Raw genomic sequence first — 16,819 nt, 5'->3', positions numbered from 1 at the left:
TTCCTGTAACATCTGAGGTGGCTTTTTCTCCAGGGATCTTTTATGCATCCTCTCTTCAGAGTTTGCACCATCCCCATCCCCCCTGCCAACCCCTCCACCCCATGTACATTATTTCCTGATTCCTATTTGAGAAGGAAAGTAGGCTCAGCTCGTGAGACATGCTACCCAAACTTATTCCCCTTAAAAGTGAAAATACATATCATGCATATCAGTTACATCATTTTCTTAGGAGGCACTGGTACTGGCATTTTCTTTATCCAGCTTTGAACTTAAAAAAAAAAAATTATTTAAATTGGAGGATAATTGCTTTACAATATTGTGATGATTTTTGCCATAAATCAATATGAATTGGCCACAGGTATACATGTGTCCCCCATCCTGAACCCCCTCCCACCTGCCTCCCCACCCCATCCCTCCAGGTTGACCCAGAGCACGGCTTTGGGTGCCCTGCTTCATGCATCAAATTCGCACTTGGTCATCTGTTTTACATATGGTAATATATATGTTTCAGTGCTTTTCTCTCAAATCATCCCGTCCTCTCCTTCTCCCACTGAGTCCAAAAGTCTGTTCTTTACGTCTGTGTCTCCTTTGCTGACCTGCACATAGGGTCATTGGTACCATCTTTCCAGATTCCATATATATGCATTAATATATGGTATTTGTTTTTCTGACTTACTTCACTGTGTATAATAGGCTCCAGTCTCATCTACCTCATTAGAACTGACTCAAATGTGTTCTTTTTTATGGCTGAGTAATATTCCATTGTGTATAGGTACCATAACTTCCTTATCCATTCATCTGTCGATGGACATCTAGGTTTATTCCATGTCCTGACTATTGTAAATAGTGAGGCAATGAACATTTTTATTTAACCAGACTGCTTTTTATTCCTTTCGCAGAGAGCCACTTCAATCCTCAGAGAGTCCCTGGAGGCCAAAGTGGCAGTGTTTGGTGATTTCAGTCCTAAGGTGGCAGAGACATACCGGCTCCTAGGTGTGGCCGACCTGGCACAGGGGAACCAGACCGGTGCCCACAAGAAACTGAAGAAGGTAAAGCCGTAGCCCGACTAACTCGGAAAAAAATCCGCCCGCCCTTTGTGCCTCTGCACTGCACTCTTCTTAAATGAAACTTTAGAGGTGGCTTATTTAGGTGAGATCATATCAGTGTTGCAGTCGATCTCAGCTAAGGCTTTTTGGGGCAAAAGATATAGTAATCCTCTTGTGCACATAGATTTTTAAATAAAGTATCAGTTATTCTTTACCATGCAAATAATTTTAAATTTGTAAATAATGTCACTCATCAATCTTATTTTACTCTTTCTGTACACTCAGTTTATAGAGGAGCTCTTCCATATGTTCCTCTAGTACTTATGTTTATTTCTTTTTAAATTGGAGTTTGTGTGGATGACATAAGGTATGGCTCTAATGTTTATTTTCTTCCCAAATGGCTGCCCAGTTGTCCAGCACCATTTTATTAAAGAGTCCATCTGTGCTTCAGTGAATTAAGATAACACTTTCATTATATACTGCATTTCCACATGTACTTGAGTCTATTTCCAAATTTCTTTCTGTTCTACTTTTTTCTTTGTTTATTTGAATTCCAGTATCTCTTTGCCTTAATTGTAGAGATTTCAAAGCATGGTATAGTACCTGGTAGGGTTAGACTCCCCTCATTGTTTTTTATAAACCCCTAGAATATCAGATTTTCTAAATATTCTGGCATGTTTATTCTTCCACATGAATTTTCGTATCAACCTGTCTAGCTCCATTAAAATCTGGTGATATTTTTTGGAGAATCGTGTTACTTATAAATGGGTCCCGGGAGGACTGACATCATTATGATGTTGAGCCATTCTACCAGAGAACAAGGGATGTCTTTGTCTGTGTTCATGTGTGCTTTAGTCTCTTTCAGGAACATTTTAAAGTGTGCCTCATATAGATTCGTACATTTCTTACTAAATTGATTTCTAAGCATTTTATGTTCTCTAATGCTATTGTAAGTGGGGTCTTATCCACCATTACATCTTTGGCTGGTTATTTTTGGGTAGACAAAGACCATAGGTTTCTCTGTGTTGATTTTATGTTCTGCTAGCTTGCTTCTTTTCCTACTTGAGTTAATTTGAGCACTGATTTTCCAGGAATACTATTACATCATCTGCAAACAGTTTACTGTCTGTTTTCCAAATTTTATGCCTCTGGTTGATTTATTTTTGTCTAGTTGAATTGCCTCATACCTCTACTACAATAATAAATAATGTTGGAATAATAGGCATTCTCGCCTCATTCCTGGCCTTAGTGGAAATGTCTCTAGTGATTCCTCATTTAATATATGCTGGCTTTGGACCAAGATTTGTATATTCTATTGTGCTTAGGAAGTGTCCAAGAATTTCTATGTTTATGAGTATTTTTTTAATTAGAAATAGTTGCTGGATTTTATTTTGACAAAATAATTCAGTTTGTCAGCATCAGTGGAGATAATGAGATGATTCTTCTTAGATCACTTAATATGGATGCATTTTATTATAATGTAAAACCAACCTTGCATTCCTGGAATAAATCCACTTAGTCCTAATGAATTATTCTCAATGTGATACTGATTCTGTTTGCTAATATTTATTTTTTGCGTCTGTTTTGTACTAATACTTGTAAGTGATATTTGTCTAAATATTAATGTTGTTTTATTTCATAAAAATAATTTGGAAGTTTACCTTTATTGTCTATGTACCAAAGGAGTTTATACAACATTGAAACTATCTAGTTTTTGAAAGTTTGCACCACCTGTGAAACTCTTTAGGCATGGTGCTTTTAGTGGGGTGATTTCCTTGATAACTTGCTCTATTTCTTTTACAAACCAATTGGTCTGTTGAAGCTTTCTATTTCTAATGGGGTCACTTTGTTAAACTATGTTCTATTTCATTTACATTTTCAGATTGATTTGCATAAAGATTTGCCAAATAATCTCATGAACTTTTTTAATTTCCACTTTTTAATAGTTATTTGCCCATTTTAATTCTTAGTTGTTTTTTTTTTTTCACACTTTTTTCTTGACTGAGTTAGTGGTCTGTCTATTTTGTTCATTATTCTTAGAAACGGGATTTGAACTCCATGGATAAATTGCTTTCCTATTCTCTATTTCATTAATTTCTGATTTTATCTTTATTCTTTCTTTCCTTGTGACTTATTTTGTTTTACTCTGTTGGAGCTTTTCCTACCTTTCTGAACTGGGAATTTAATTCACTTGGGTTTTCATTTTTATTGATATAAGTATTTTAGGCTATGAATTATCCTCTTAATATTGCTTTAAATGGGCAATTTTTCTTAGAAATGGGAGTTGAATTCCATAGATAAATTGTCTTCCTATTCTCTATTTCATTAATTTCTGATTTTATCTTTATTCTTTCTTTCCTTGTGACATTTGTTTCACTCTTTTGGGATTTTTCCCACCTTTTTGAATTGGGAATTTAATTTGAGTTTTCATTTTTATTGATATAAGCATTTTAGGCTATGAATTATCCTCTTATTATTGCTTTAAATGCATTTATAAATTCTGTCATGTTCTATTTTCATTACATGAATTAGTTTTAAAATGGTGAAAACCTATTTAAGTAAAATAATTGCCTAAACCAAAAGAATTAACTTTAGTTCTGAGTGAGCTATCCTTTAAGTCAAGACTTTTTCTCCTTTTATGACTTTTGATTCTGCTGCAAAAGTCACCAGATTTGGTAACATGCATGTTGCCTATTTTTTAATGAGATAATATATGTTCATTATCAGTCTACAATAGTTATTGGATGTCTTCTATGGGCAAATTACTGTGGTAAGCAGAATGGAGAAAGACAATGAATAGCCAAGAAAAATATGCTTCTTGTCTTTGTGAGGCTTTCTAGTCTAGCCAGGAAGATATATTATACCAACCATTTTAGAGAATTTAAGCATGACACAGATGCCAAAGACGTTCTGGTGAGGGAAAGGTGAGAAAGGAAGTTGAGGGTGGCAATTGCTCTGGGTTTCTCCAGCCCCCACTTTTAAGCTAATGCTTATTGAGTGACTGTTATGTCCCCAGCACTAAGTTAAATGACTTTTGTATGTTAACTTACATAAGCCTTATAGTAACCCTGAGCTTTGGATACCTCTGCTCTCTGTTTTCACAGAGAGGGAAACTGAGGCTGAAAGGATGTGTCGAGGTCTGGACTGCAAAGCTGGGAGCCATCAGAGTGGGGATTTAGCACCAGGCAGTTTATACTGTGCCATCTACTCTACACTATCATCACTTTCCCCTCGTGGGCTTCCAAATAAGATTCTGTTTGAATAGGTGTTTCTCGTGCTTAGAGAAAGTTTGGAAACCAGTGGCAGAGTACAGAGAATGCCAAGATCAGGATAGTAGGAGCGTTTGGGTTGCCACTGACAATATAACTCGAATTAGCTCAGGTATAAAGAAGCATCTGTTGTCTTATGGTTTCCAAGGAAGCTCTGACAGGTGTATGATTAGCAGGGCAAAGACCCAGCGGAGCCTCAAGGGAGTCAAGGCCAGACTCAAGAGCCACCAGGGCTCTCTCTGCACCTCCTTCTCCTCCTCTCTCATGGAGGCGTCTCCCCTGCCAGCGGGGGATGGCGGCAGCCCTCCAGAGCTTTACTTCCAGCCCCCACTACCATTTCTCAGTCAGAGCTTGGAAGTTCTCAGGCAAAGACTGAGAAAAGTCTGGCTTGGATCCGGTGCCCACCCTTGACCTGAGGCCAGGGGTGTGGTGCGGTGTAAGACAATGGTGCCTTTCAGGCCCCTGGGTGGCCCACAATGGAGGGGGTGCAAAAATCACCGTCCTTTGATCAGACAACCTGGAACAGGGTCACTCGAGCCCCTCCGTGTGTGGGGGCATGTACACTAGTAGAGTAGGCTTGCCACCGCCGCTGCCCTTAAGAGAGTCTAGGCTAGGGAGGGAGTCACAGACTGTAGTCCCCTAACTCTGATATTACGTGCTCAGTCCTGTGCTTCACGTTCGTACTATCATCAGTGGGACAAAGGGGATTAGAGAAGGGAGCCAGATAAAGTGAGAGTGAGAGTCAAGTCGCTCACTCGCGTCCGACTCTTCGCGACCCCATGGACTGCAGCCTGCCAGGCTCCTTCGTCCATGGAATTTTCCAGGCAAGAGTACTGGAGTGGGTTGCCATTGCCTTCTCCAGGGGATCTTCCCGACCGGGGGATTGAACTAGGCTCTCCCGCATTGCAGTTGACACTTTACCATCTGAGCCACCAGGGAAGCCCAGATAAGTAGTCCTGAAAAAGAGCACTGCTGAGCAGAGAAAGGAATTCCCACGTCGGAAATGAGGTGGAAGAGGAGACTCAGGGATAAGATAGTGACGCCTGTTTAAGAAGCTGTTTATGTGTGGCTCCTAAGTTAAAAATGGTTTTTACAGATGATTATAAAATCTGTAATCATTTCACAGATGATCATAAGTTGATTTGATGGTAGAGAACACTGACTTTAAACCCCAGCTAAGTGAAATTTTGTGTTGTTGCTTCCTTCACGTCCAACTCTTTGCGACCCCGTGGACTATAGCCCGCTAGGCTTCTCTGTCCACGGGGTTCTCCAGGCAAAGATATTGGAGTAGATTGCCATTTCCTCCTCCAAGTGAAATTTTATCCCCCTGCAAAAAAAAAAAGAAACCCATTATTTTCATTAGTAGAACTAGATTACCAAAAATAATGTACTTATTTTTATTATACCTTAACTTTTGCCAACAAAAGTTTGTTCCCTCTCTTACTAGGTAAGTACCTACATAGTAGCTCGATTTATATCCCTTGGCCCACAAAACCTACAATATTTGCCACCTGTCCTTTGCAGAAAAAAATTCCTGAGCCTGGCTCTAACATCTGGGAGCCACTGAGGGAATTTTAAGCGGGGCACAATCGCTCTATGTTTGTTTTTTGGACTTTTTTTCTAATAACTGTGAGGACAGTGTTAGAAATGGAATGGGGTGGCCCAAGAACTGAGGCAAGAGGCCGCCGTTGTCTCATCTGTAAAATGGAGAAAACAGCAACACGGGGCCCGACTTCCCTCCCACGGATGTTCTGAGGCGGGGATGAGGTGAGGCCAGCGGGGCTGCTCCGGTCAGGGCCAGGCCCGGCCGGGTGCAGAGCGCAGGACGCCCAAGGGCCCAGACGGAGCTGTACCAGCCGAGGCGTCACCCTCCCTGCAGGAGTCTCCTCTCGGCTCCCCCTTCCTCATTTCTCCCCTAAGCAGTGAAGATGAGATAGGGAACACGTCTGCCGAGGGTTCAGCTCAGTCAACTCCAGGCAGGGGAGAGGACCCAGGAGTACTGCTGCTGCTGCTAAGTCACTTCAGTCGTGTCCAACTCTGTGTGACCCTATAGACGGAAGCCCACCAGGCTCCCCCATCACTGGGATTCTCCAGGCAAGAACACTGGAGCGGGTTGCCATTTCCTTCTCCAATGTGTGAAAGTGAAGTCGCTCAGTTGTGTCCGACCCTTAGCGACCCCACGGACTGCAGCCTACCAGGCTCCTCCATCCATGGGATTTTCTAGGCAAGAGTACTGGAGTGGCTTGCCATTGCCTTCTCCACCCAGGAGTACTGGAAGGCAGCAAATGTCAGCGGACAAGCAGGAATTTGAATTGAGGCCCTGCAAGCCTTCCTGTCTCCTTGCTGACTCCAGGAGGGCTGCTTTGGTTCCACTACTGACCAGGCTTGCTGCCACTAGGGCAGCTCATGCATCACTTCCACACCTCACAGCAGCCCCCCAGGTCAGACCTTGGTAGCTGTGATTTACAGGAAAGGGGCCTGAGGCTCTTAGAAGTTACGTAAATTGTCTATGGGCAAGTTACCATTAAGTAAAGCCCACATTTTCCTCAATGCCACTGGTTTGCCAAGCGTTGGTCTTAAACCCCCTGCATCAGGGTCATCTTCTGAAGCAGAATCTGGGGCAAAGCACAAGGGGCCCAGGGACCTGCAGTTTCGCTTAAGTTGAGAATGACTACTCTGTGCTCAGGCTCACCCGTGGGGCTGGGAATTAGCTCAGCTCCAGGAAACTGCAGACTTCATCACTCCCAGAGTCTGCAGTGGATGCTGGTGACATGTTTTCCGTTGGTCTGACCTCATTCACCGCCAGTCCTGAATACAATGACTTCGGCATTTTTAAGCTCTCTGCCGCTTGTAGAGTCAGAGAGGAAAGGGCAGAAACGTGTGTCTGCAGGCTGCACCGGCTCACTTCCACTCTCACCCACCTGAGGACAGGACTGGTCGCTCCGCGAACACCAGGGCACACACAGGCTTTGCTGAGCTGGACTTTCTCAGATGCCGTATTGAGCGCAGAGCTCTGTGGAACCAGCACAGCTCTCTGAGGCTCCTGGCCCAGTGTTCCCCGTATTTCCACCACCACAACAGCTGCCTCCCCCTAGTTTTCATCTCTGGAGCAGGAATCCATTGACTCCATTTCCAGACGTGCCCTCCTCTGCTGCAGGCCCTCCTCTCCCGTGGCCGCCTGCACAGGGAGAACAGGAAGGCACAGGAAGCAAAGCCAACAGCCGGAGTAAGTTACTGTAAACAAAGCCACATTGTTGACCTTTCTTCCAAAGACATCTGCAGGGGAACACTGGAGAACTCTGTTTGCTCCAAATGGAAATTTCCACCACGAAATTCACGTTTTTCTACATGGAGACCTAGATTTGCATCCAGGTGAAAGGCTGCAAACGGGATTCACAAAGATTGTTTCCTAGGTCAGGAGCATCTCCAGACTAATCCCAGGCCCAGTACTGTGTCGGATTAGGTCCCATCGTGACCTGGTCTCCCTGCTAGGTACTTCATCATCAGGGTTCCGCCCACCACTTTTTCACTTTACAGATGCGGCCATTACACATTTTCCACGAAATAACAATTTTATGTGACCGAGTCTCTCCAAGAAATTCAAAGCCCACCGTGATGAATCATCTGAAGAAGGGAAAGGAAATGTTTCTTATTCATAGCTTGTATGTGACAAAGCCCATCCTGGACAGGTCCTGTGTGGTCACAGGTCAAGTCTGTGTTAGAACAGACCGTCAGGTCCTTGCTGTTTCTCCATCCCGCCAAACACACAGAGCCTCCTCCATGACTCATGTCCTGTCATTCCACCAGCGGCCCACCTATTTTCACTTTCCCTGCAGCTTTTGTGGTGTCTTCCTCATTGCCCTGGATACTGGACAATCCAGAGCCTAGTTTGGAGTCCCTGTAGAGCCCCATGTGAGCCCATTCTGCTTTCATGTATAGAGTCTGATTCGTCCTTGATCCCTTAATCCTGATTTTTCTAATCATCTTTGACTAACCCACTGTTGGGCTGCAGCAGTCTGCCTCAGATCCCTTCTGAAAGAAAAGAGGGTCATACTGGCATTGATTTCATATACAGAATCCTGTTCTTGTTTTGAGAAGTGTGCTTAAAATCACTTGAAGCACTCATTAGTTATTGGAGATTTTTGTAGATTGGTTGATCCAGTATAAGAATGGGAGCTGGTGGTTAAAGTGGTCAAGGGCTTAACCTTTTGTGGGGAAACTGTGGAGCCTCCCTTGCCTGATACAGAATCCAGGTCTCCTGGTCACAGGCTGCCCTACGTCATCAGCTGCCAGGCAGAGTTCCTCTGCTTGGGGTCAGCCCCCTAGCTGTAGCAGCCTAGACACAGCCCCCATCTTCCCTGTCCCTTTGAAAACATGTATAAGGTCTGAACACAGACCGCCCAGGACAAGGCTACATTTGCTGTGCAAAGCTCCTCTAATATGGGAATCCTTACTGTGGCTTGTGGGGGACGCATGATGTCTCAGACCTTCCTAAATTGGCATCACGGTCTGGAGGGTGCAAGGCTGGGTCTGGACGGACCATCCTGGCCTGAGGGCTTCCGGGGATTGTCAAAACCTCACCGGATGCAGGAGAACTGTGGGTTTATGAGGGGATGGCCAGGAACGGAGAGAAAGGCAAAAATCTCCTACCACATAAATCCAGTGTGACCTTAAACAAGTGGAAAGAGGGAGTGCCAGGAGTGTTACTGCACTCCGGAAGGACGGGGCGGGACGGCTGAGCTCCACATCAGGAGGGAGCCCGGCCAAGAGAAAGCAGTCTGGAAAACTTAGTTTTAAAAGGAAGCTGGATTTCTTGCTCTCTGTGGCTCAGAAATAGGCGGACCCAGCTTTTCTACCAAAAGCTGGCCGTCCCCTCGGAAAAGAAAGCCCGAGCCTGTCTGTGGGTGCGCGGCAAGTCCGCTGACGCCCATGTTCTCAGCATGTTTGTGTTGCAGTCGTCCTGGAGGATGGTGGTAGCTGGCTCCAAGACAGTGACCAGGGGCTGGAGCAGAGTCGTGGGGCAGTCGAGGGATGTCAATAAGGATGTAGAACCCACGGCCCTGGGCAACTCGGAGGTGAGGAGTGAGGGAGACAGCAGGGAGAGCAGGACGCTCAGGGAGGGCTGCTGCTCAGCCTCCCTTCTGGTCTTCCTCCTCTCTGTCCCCTTGTCCCAGGGCCCCTGGCCCCGCTCCATCTTTGTTTCTCTCATGGGAGGCTTCCTACCCATCTGTGCAGTAACCCATGGGTTTCTGACTCATTGGCCGTCCAAGGAAGGGAGTGTGTCTGAAAGTGTGTGTGTGTGTCTGAGTGTGTGTTGAGAGAGAGGGGGGAGCAGTATGCTGACTCTTGCCGCTCCTTCTGCCAGGAACCCCACCACCACCTCCCTGCCCCTGACCTGACCCTCTTCACATGGCTGACTCCCCATCCTGCAGGTTTCAATTAGAAATTCACCTCAGAAAGGACTTCACTGACCCAAGCCTCCTCTACCACTACTGACCTCTCCCCGACCTTATTCTTTCATAGGCCGCATCCTTTTTTCTCTACTATATCTCTTATGAGCAGTCATGCCGTGTTTGTTTACACGTTTTTAAATATCTGGCTCCCTCACAACACTGGAAACCTCCCTCCGGCTGCTCCAACCCAGAGATGGATGCAAGGTTGGCATCTGGCGAGTGCTCAGCAAACACCCGCGAGAATGTGTAGCTGCAGCGCTTGAAGACACAGGTCCAGAAGGCGAGGCTGCTGTCTGAGGGGCTGGGGAGACCAAGCCCCGCCCCCAGGGGCTGTTTTCATAGGCCGAGGAGCTGTGTCTCCGTTTGTCCTTTCATTTCCCCACGCTCATCATTTAAGGAATCATTGCTGCTTGCCTTGTAAAGCTTAGTAAAGGAAAGCATAACTGTGTTTTTCTAAACATTTAAGGCATTTCATACTTCCACGTATTTTAACTTCTGATGCCGTCTTTTCTTAATACTAACCTTGAGAACTGACATAAAAAGAGAAGCACAGTTCATGTGTTCCTGGGTAATCTCTCCTCCACATACCCTAGCATCAGATAATACGTGTAAAGAAGAGCAGTGATTTCAGATTTGGAGCATTAGAGTCTTTTAAAATATTTTACCTTTCTCAGGCTTTGTTTTTCATTTCATGTAAAGACAAAATACACGTGCTCGCCTGAAGGTTTGGCACAGACCCTTCCCAGGCAAGAAAAGTATGTCTTTCTCCATTTTCCATCATTGAGTCCCATACCTTGCAACTGAGATGGCTCTTTAACTGCAGCCCTAGCTGCACCGCCTCTGTTATTAAACAGGAGCACTTCTGTTGTCAGAAATTTCCCAATAGAAATGATGATGTGGTTTCAGGACTTAAGACTGGAGGCTGGGGGAGAAAAGGAGAGATCAGGCCACTTCTGTAGAGTGAAACTGCCATGAAAATAAGTGGCCCTGAGTACTAGTTGCAGATTGTCAGAGATCCCCCAAAATCAGAAAATATGCTCCTTTATGAGTTCAGGTCTTTAACTGTTGTAGTTTTCTAAAGCCAGAGTAGGCTGAGTCAGCTAACCTCTGTGCCACAGCTGCCGCTGAGCCACCCATGTGTCCACACAAGGAAGGGTGCTGGCTTGGGGGCTCGGAGGTGGGCCAGAGCAGGCAAGTTGGTGCCTCCGATCCCAGATTCCTTGGCTTCTGGGCTCCTTAGAAATGTAACTCTCAAAACTCAAAGTCGTGTCAAATATAATTCTTAAGGTTCTCACCAGATGCTTAAGATTGTGTCTTAACTCCCCTGGCATTATGGATGCCCCTAAGAGAAAGTGGCACCTAGGGGCACGCTTTCTGCTGTTAAATGCCCGGATTATGATGGAGGTTTGCGACACTGCATCCACGTGGAGCTTCCTCACCAGATGTCTCAGCAGTTGACATGTCACGAGGCCTGCGGTCTAAACCTGTCTTACAGACCCGTATAAGAACTTCATAAGTGGATCTTTTATTCAACTTATTTAGTCATTCATTAATTTAGCAAATACTGCATCTACTTAGGCACCAAGGACTGTGCAAGACCCTGGGACACAAAGGTGAGCAAGACAGACACGGCCCCTTTGGGGACAGCTCAGAGACGAGTGTAAAGCTCAAGTCCCCTTCTGCCTTCCTGAAGCAGGAAACTTCTTTAGTATTTAGGGAACAATGAAAACACAAATGACTTCTCCCAGTCCCTGCAGATAAAATCAAGAGAACACAAACGATATATGGCTTCCTAAAACTCATCTGGAACCTCAAAATTTGGCGTTTTTTTGTCCACTTAAAAATGACAAACACCCTTTGGAGGCTGATTTCAGATCAGAGTGTACTGGACTCCTTGGGAGAATTGGGAGAGTACAGAATACCTTTACTGGTGGAGAATGTTCTGTTGAGGCCTGAGGAGTTCTTTACTTGGTTCAGTGAGATACTTACAACGCCCAGACTTAATCTCTGTCAATATTTTTAACAAAAGAATTGAAATACTTACCTCACACAAAAGTGTTTCAGCAAATTTATCTAGGAGCCACAGAACACTGAAAAATTCAATTTATGTTTCTAGATAAAAATATATAGCTAATTGCATATATATATAAATATATGTGTGTACATACGTATATGGCTATGTAAGATGTTTTCTAGTTAAAGTCAGTAATGGATTATTTCACTGCTTAAGAAACGTTAGCTGTTAGAGACCATTTCCGCTACTGGATGAACCACTCTTCCCTGTCTGTCCTGGAGCGCCCTCCCTGGGCACTGTCATCACAAAAGAGACTGGGGCCGAGGGTCTGTTTCCCTCCTCGCTGACGTCCTTTCACACCTCTTCCCTCTTCAGCTGGAGTTTTGGGCAAATTTCATTAGTGAGTATGTGAAAGTGAAAGTCGCTCAGTCGTGTCCGACTCTTTGTGACCCCATGGCCTATACAGTCCGTGGAATCCCCAGACCAGAATACTGGGGTGGGTAGCCGTTCCCTTCTTCAGGGGACCTTCCCAGCCCAGGGATTGAACCCAGGTTTCTCGCATTGCAGGCGGATTCTTTACCAGCTGAGCCACAAGGGAAGCCCATTAGTGAGTATAAATAGCCCAAAAATAAAACCTATTAACACCAGAAAGAAGAGAGTCTTGACTCCTGGGACTTAGTGGGTAGGACGGGATGGGCTCACCTCCCTCTGGCCTTGATTACTGAAGAGGGTCACTTTACCCAACCATGGCCCTCTCTCCTAACGCCACTTTCTCTACACAACACCCCAGGGAAAATGAGCCGCAGGCTCTGAGACAGAGGTGTAGTAGAACCAGAGAGAATCCACCTCCGTACTGTCAGTTGCCATGTTCTTCCAGGAATCATGAATATTCAGCTAATAGTATCTTCCTCCCTAGAGAATGGGAGGCCAGGGAGAAGAAACCCCAATAACCAAAGGAGAATGGAAATTCCTCCTGAGTTTTAGATTTCAGAGGCCCCCTCTTAAGGCAGACTGACCTGAGACCTCAGGTTTTCTCAAATAATCGTTATAACATGTGTCAGTAAAATTCTAATGCTTCAGTGAATGAGTTAACACCAATGCATGTCAACGTCAGCCCAGCCCATCTCAAAAGGAGCTGCATCTGAGGCACTCATACATATGTCAACAGGGAAGTTTGCGAGGGGCTTAAAATTTGACCTGATCTTTCACACTGAGTGAAAGTATCCCTGGCCAGGTAGGAGGAAATGAAGTCTGACTGGCAAGACGCGCTCGCCCTGGAGCCCCGCACGGAAGAGGGAGAATGCTCTTGCTTCTCACCCACCGTCCCTGTCTGAGCCTCCTCTGCGGACCCCGGGTGGAGAGTACCCAGGCTTCCAGTGACCGTGAGTCAAACGGGGAGGAGAGCTGGAAGACTTTACAGCATGTCCCCATCTCCTTCCCCTCAAAGCAACCCAGAACTTTCTCAAGGTTCCCAAGTCTCCAAGGTCACAGCCATCTCCGTGTGAATTAAAGCAAGGTTAGCTCAATCCTGGGGAATGAGCCGCACGTTGCCTAGCCCGGGTCAGGGCCTCTGTGCAGACGAGAAAATGTGAGGCTTGCTGCTCGGGAGAGCTGGGATCCTTGCCTTTATGGAATTTGGATTATATACTAAATAGAATAACAGGGAAATGTGTACTCCTTTTTGGTGTTATATAATTCAGCTAAGAAATAGGGAATATTTTCTGTTATTTAAAAAGTCCTGCCATATTTTCATCTAATATTCCTTTCCTCCAAAAGACAACCGCATTCTCAGATTCCAGAACCACATTCTCAATTGCTCAGATTGAACCAAACCTTCAGATGGGCTTGCTGTTTTCCACAGCTCATAAAAACAAAGCCTTTTGGTTGCCTGCATTATAATTTTCTCAAAGATCTAAAAAATTCTGATTGACCCATAAGAATGAATACAGTCTTTAATATGGAGTCCCCAAATCCTCACACTATTTTTTTGGCTCAAACTATTACCATGTAAAAAAGAAATTCAATCTTTTAAAAATATATTATGAAATATTTCAGATATAAGAAAAAGTATGAATAATATAACAAGCACTTCTGAGTTTACCGTTCAGTGTAAGAAATAAAACATGACCCATATAGCTGAAGCCCATGCCCCACTCCATTTCCAAATAACTACTATCCTGAAATAGATACCATTTCATCTTTATTATTTTACTACAGTTTTGTTTTACATTCAAAAATGCACACACATATTACATGCATTCATCTGCAATTTGCTTTTTCCTCTCTAGAATCATGAAATTCATCTGTGTGGATGCATACATCAAAAATTTGTATGATGTCATCTCTAAGCAATATATATATATCACAATTTACTTATCCCTACTAAATATTCCCAAATCATTCTACAAAATATTCCCAAATTGGTTGTACCAATTTTAGAACCCACTGTCAATATATAAAAGAATTCTTGTTGCCTCATATTTTTACAAAGCTTGGTTACCATCGGACTATAATTTTTGCAATCTGTTAGGTTAAGGGGTAATCTCACTGAAGTTTTCATTTGGATTACTGGTTACTAGTGAGCTTGCTGCTGCTGCTGCTAAGTCGCTTCAGTTGTGTCCGACTCTGTGCGACCCCATAGAGGGCAGCCCACCAGGCTCCCCCGTCCCTGGGATTCTCCAGGCAAGAACACTGGAGTGGGTTGCCGTTTCCTTCTCCAATGCATGAAAGTGAAAAGTCAAAGTGAAGTCGCTCAGTCGTGTCCGACTCTTAGCGACCCCATTGACTGCAGCCTACCAGGCTCCTCCATCTATGGGATTTTCCAGGCAAGAGTACTGGAGTGGGGTACCATTGCTTAGCTGTGTTTATTAGCCAGTCTGTTTTCAGCTTTGAATAATCTGTTTATATCTTTTGATCATTTTTCGATTAGTAGTGCTTTTTTTCTCATTACCTTATAAGAGTTCATTATGTATTCTGAATGTTAATCCTTGTTCAGTTTTGTGCAAATATTTTCCCGCAGTCTGGTTTGTCTGTACCTTGCCTAAGGTACATTTTGGAGCACAGATGTTTTGAATTTTAATGTAGTTAAATTTCATCAGTCTTTTACTTTTGGTGTGTCTGGATCTTGTCTAAGAAATACCTCCCTACCTCAAGATCATAAAAAGATACCCTTCAATATTTTAATCTGTAAGTTTCAGGTTTTTATTTTACAGTTCCCGAAACTATCTGGAGTTAATTTTTCTGTTTGATATGGGGTAGGAATCCATTTCCTTCAATTTGGAAAACTCCATTTACTGACTAGTTTCATAGCTCCATTTACTGACTAGTTCAGCTCTTCCTTACGGACTCTTTAGGGCCACTTCTGTCATCTATCAGGTGTTAGATTCTACCATGTTTTGTTGATTTATCTGGATGAAAACCACTGTCTTAATTACTATAGTTTTTTAAAAGGTCTTGACATTCAGCAAAGCAAGTCCCTCCATGTCATTCTTCAATATTATTTTGACCATTTTGGGCACAGCTCTCATCTCTGTTGAGCAGGACAATAGGGAGAAATCAAGACAAAGCCACTCCTGGATAATATACAGCTGAATATTTAACTCCTAAACATATCAGCTTCTATGAAATTGCTGTGTATAATGAATATAGAAAGCTTATATAAAGCATTTGTTTACAAAAAAGGAAAAACATTTTAAAAGCTTTTTTGAGCTGTAGTAAGGGTCATTTAAAATTAGAAACACTTCCTCTGGTCAACGGCAATGTTCCTGCCTATATTTTCTAAAAATACAACTTTTAAACATAGTTTTGCATACAGATAGTCACAATAGGGAATCCATGGTAACTCAGCTGGTAAAGAATCCACCTGCAATGCAGGAGACCCCGGTTCAATTCCTGGGTCAGGAAGATTCCCTGGAGAAGGGAGAGGCTACCCACTCCAGGATTCTTGAGCTTCTCTCTGGTGGCTCAGACAGGGAAGAATCCGCCTGCAGTGCAGGAGACCGGGGTTCGATCCCTGGGTTGGGACGATCCCCTAGAGGAGGGCATGGCAATACCCAAGAATACCCACTCCAGTATTCTTGCCTGGAAAATCCCCACGGACAAAGAAGCCTGGCGGGCTACAGTCCATGGGGTCGCAGAGAGTCGGACATGACTGAGGGACTAAGCACAGCACAGAACAATCACAGTGAGTTCTATAAAACAGTGCCAAAACTGTGCACATGTTGCCTAGATCCCTCAGAGAATCCCCCCGCCCCACCCCCCAGATTTGTTATTGGAGTATAGTTGCTTTACAATATTGTGTTAGATTCTGCTATACAACAAAGTGAATCAATTACACAGAATATCTACATTGAAGGTCAGACTGTTCCTGGGAGAAACCTTGAGAATGCACTAATTCCTTCATAGCAGGGGTCTGTCAAGGGAGACTTGATTTTCCTGAAAAATGCTCTCAGTGACATTTTCATAACCTCAGGATTACTACTTGGTGTTCTGCAGTGTCTTCAGGTCCAGACCTTCTTATACGGACCCCAGGACAAGAGGACTCTGGCCACCCAGAAGACCATGGACATCCTGTCCAAGTGAGTTGACCTCCCCCGACACTGTTTACTTTGCCGTCAGAATCTCAGAGGAAGCTGGTTCTAGAAGGTTCAGTGGAACTTTCCATGGAAAGGACAGTCTACTGACTGTCTTCCTATTACTCATAAACTATGCAAGCCCAGTTCCTTTGAACACTCAATTGTAAAATATCTTCTTGCCCGATATCAGGAAGAAATCAGCTCTCGGAGAACGTCAGAAGCACAGGCTGGGGTTCATCCTCCTGCAGACGGGCTGCCTGATGGTCCTGTCACCTGCTGGAGGCCGAGGGCACACGGCCCTACGCGGCCTGCGGGCGCTCCGACCTCACCCGGGCGCCGGCCTTCCGGCCTGGACGGCGCAGAGCCTGGTCCGCCGGCTCCAGGACGCGCCGCGGGCGGGACCGGCCGGCCAGGGGCGGCGTGTCAGACCCTGCCGGCAGGGGGAGCCGGTCAGGCCCCGCCC

The 16,819-nt window shown here is 44.7% G+C and overlaps 1 protein-coding gene and 1 long non-coding RNA gene across 3 annotated transcripts in view; one reads left to right on the top strand and one right to left on the bottom strand.

Moving 5' to 3' along the window:
* Window positions 1–16,819, top strand: part of TTC23 (tetratricopeptide repeat domain 23) — a 168,300-nt gene that overhangs the window by 150,399 nt on the left and 1,082 nt on the right. Inside the window, exons 10-12 of one of the 2 annotated variants that reach the window (XM_088829693.1) lie at window positions 900–1,049; window positions 9,271–9,390; window positions 16,277–16,359. In XM_088829693.1, the coding sequence (XP_088685819.1) occupies window positions 900–1,049; window positions 9,271–9,390; window positions 16,277–16,359 (353 nt within the window). The remainder of the gene's footprint in view (window positions 1–899; window positions 1,050–9,270; window positions 9,391–16,276; window positions 16,360–16,819) is intronic. The other variant, XM_055417708.2, reaches the window with a different exon arrangement.
* Window positions 3,049–16,656, bottom strand: LOC129550228 (uncharacterized). Its single transcript, XR_008684791.2, has 2 exons — window positions 7,237–16,656; window positions 3,049–5,642 (listed from the first exon to the last, which is right to left on the bottom strand). It is a non-coding gene; the product is annotated as an uncharacterized LOC129550228 (long non-coding RNA).

This window comes from Moschus berezovskii, chromosome 21 (assembly GCF_049115385.1).
Source record: "Moschus berezovskii isolate FMDL1 chromosome 21, NW_MosBer_1.0, whole genome shotgun sequence".
NCBI classification, from domain to species: domain Eukaryota; kingdom Metazoa; phylum Chordata; class Mammalia; order Artiodactyla; family Moschidae; genus Moschus; species Moschus berezovskii.
The sequence above is the reverse complement of the archived record's forward strand: the minus strand, read 5'-3'. Positions and strand labels throughout refer to the sequence as shown.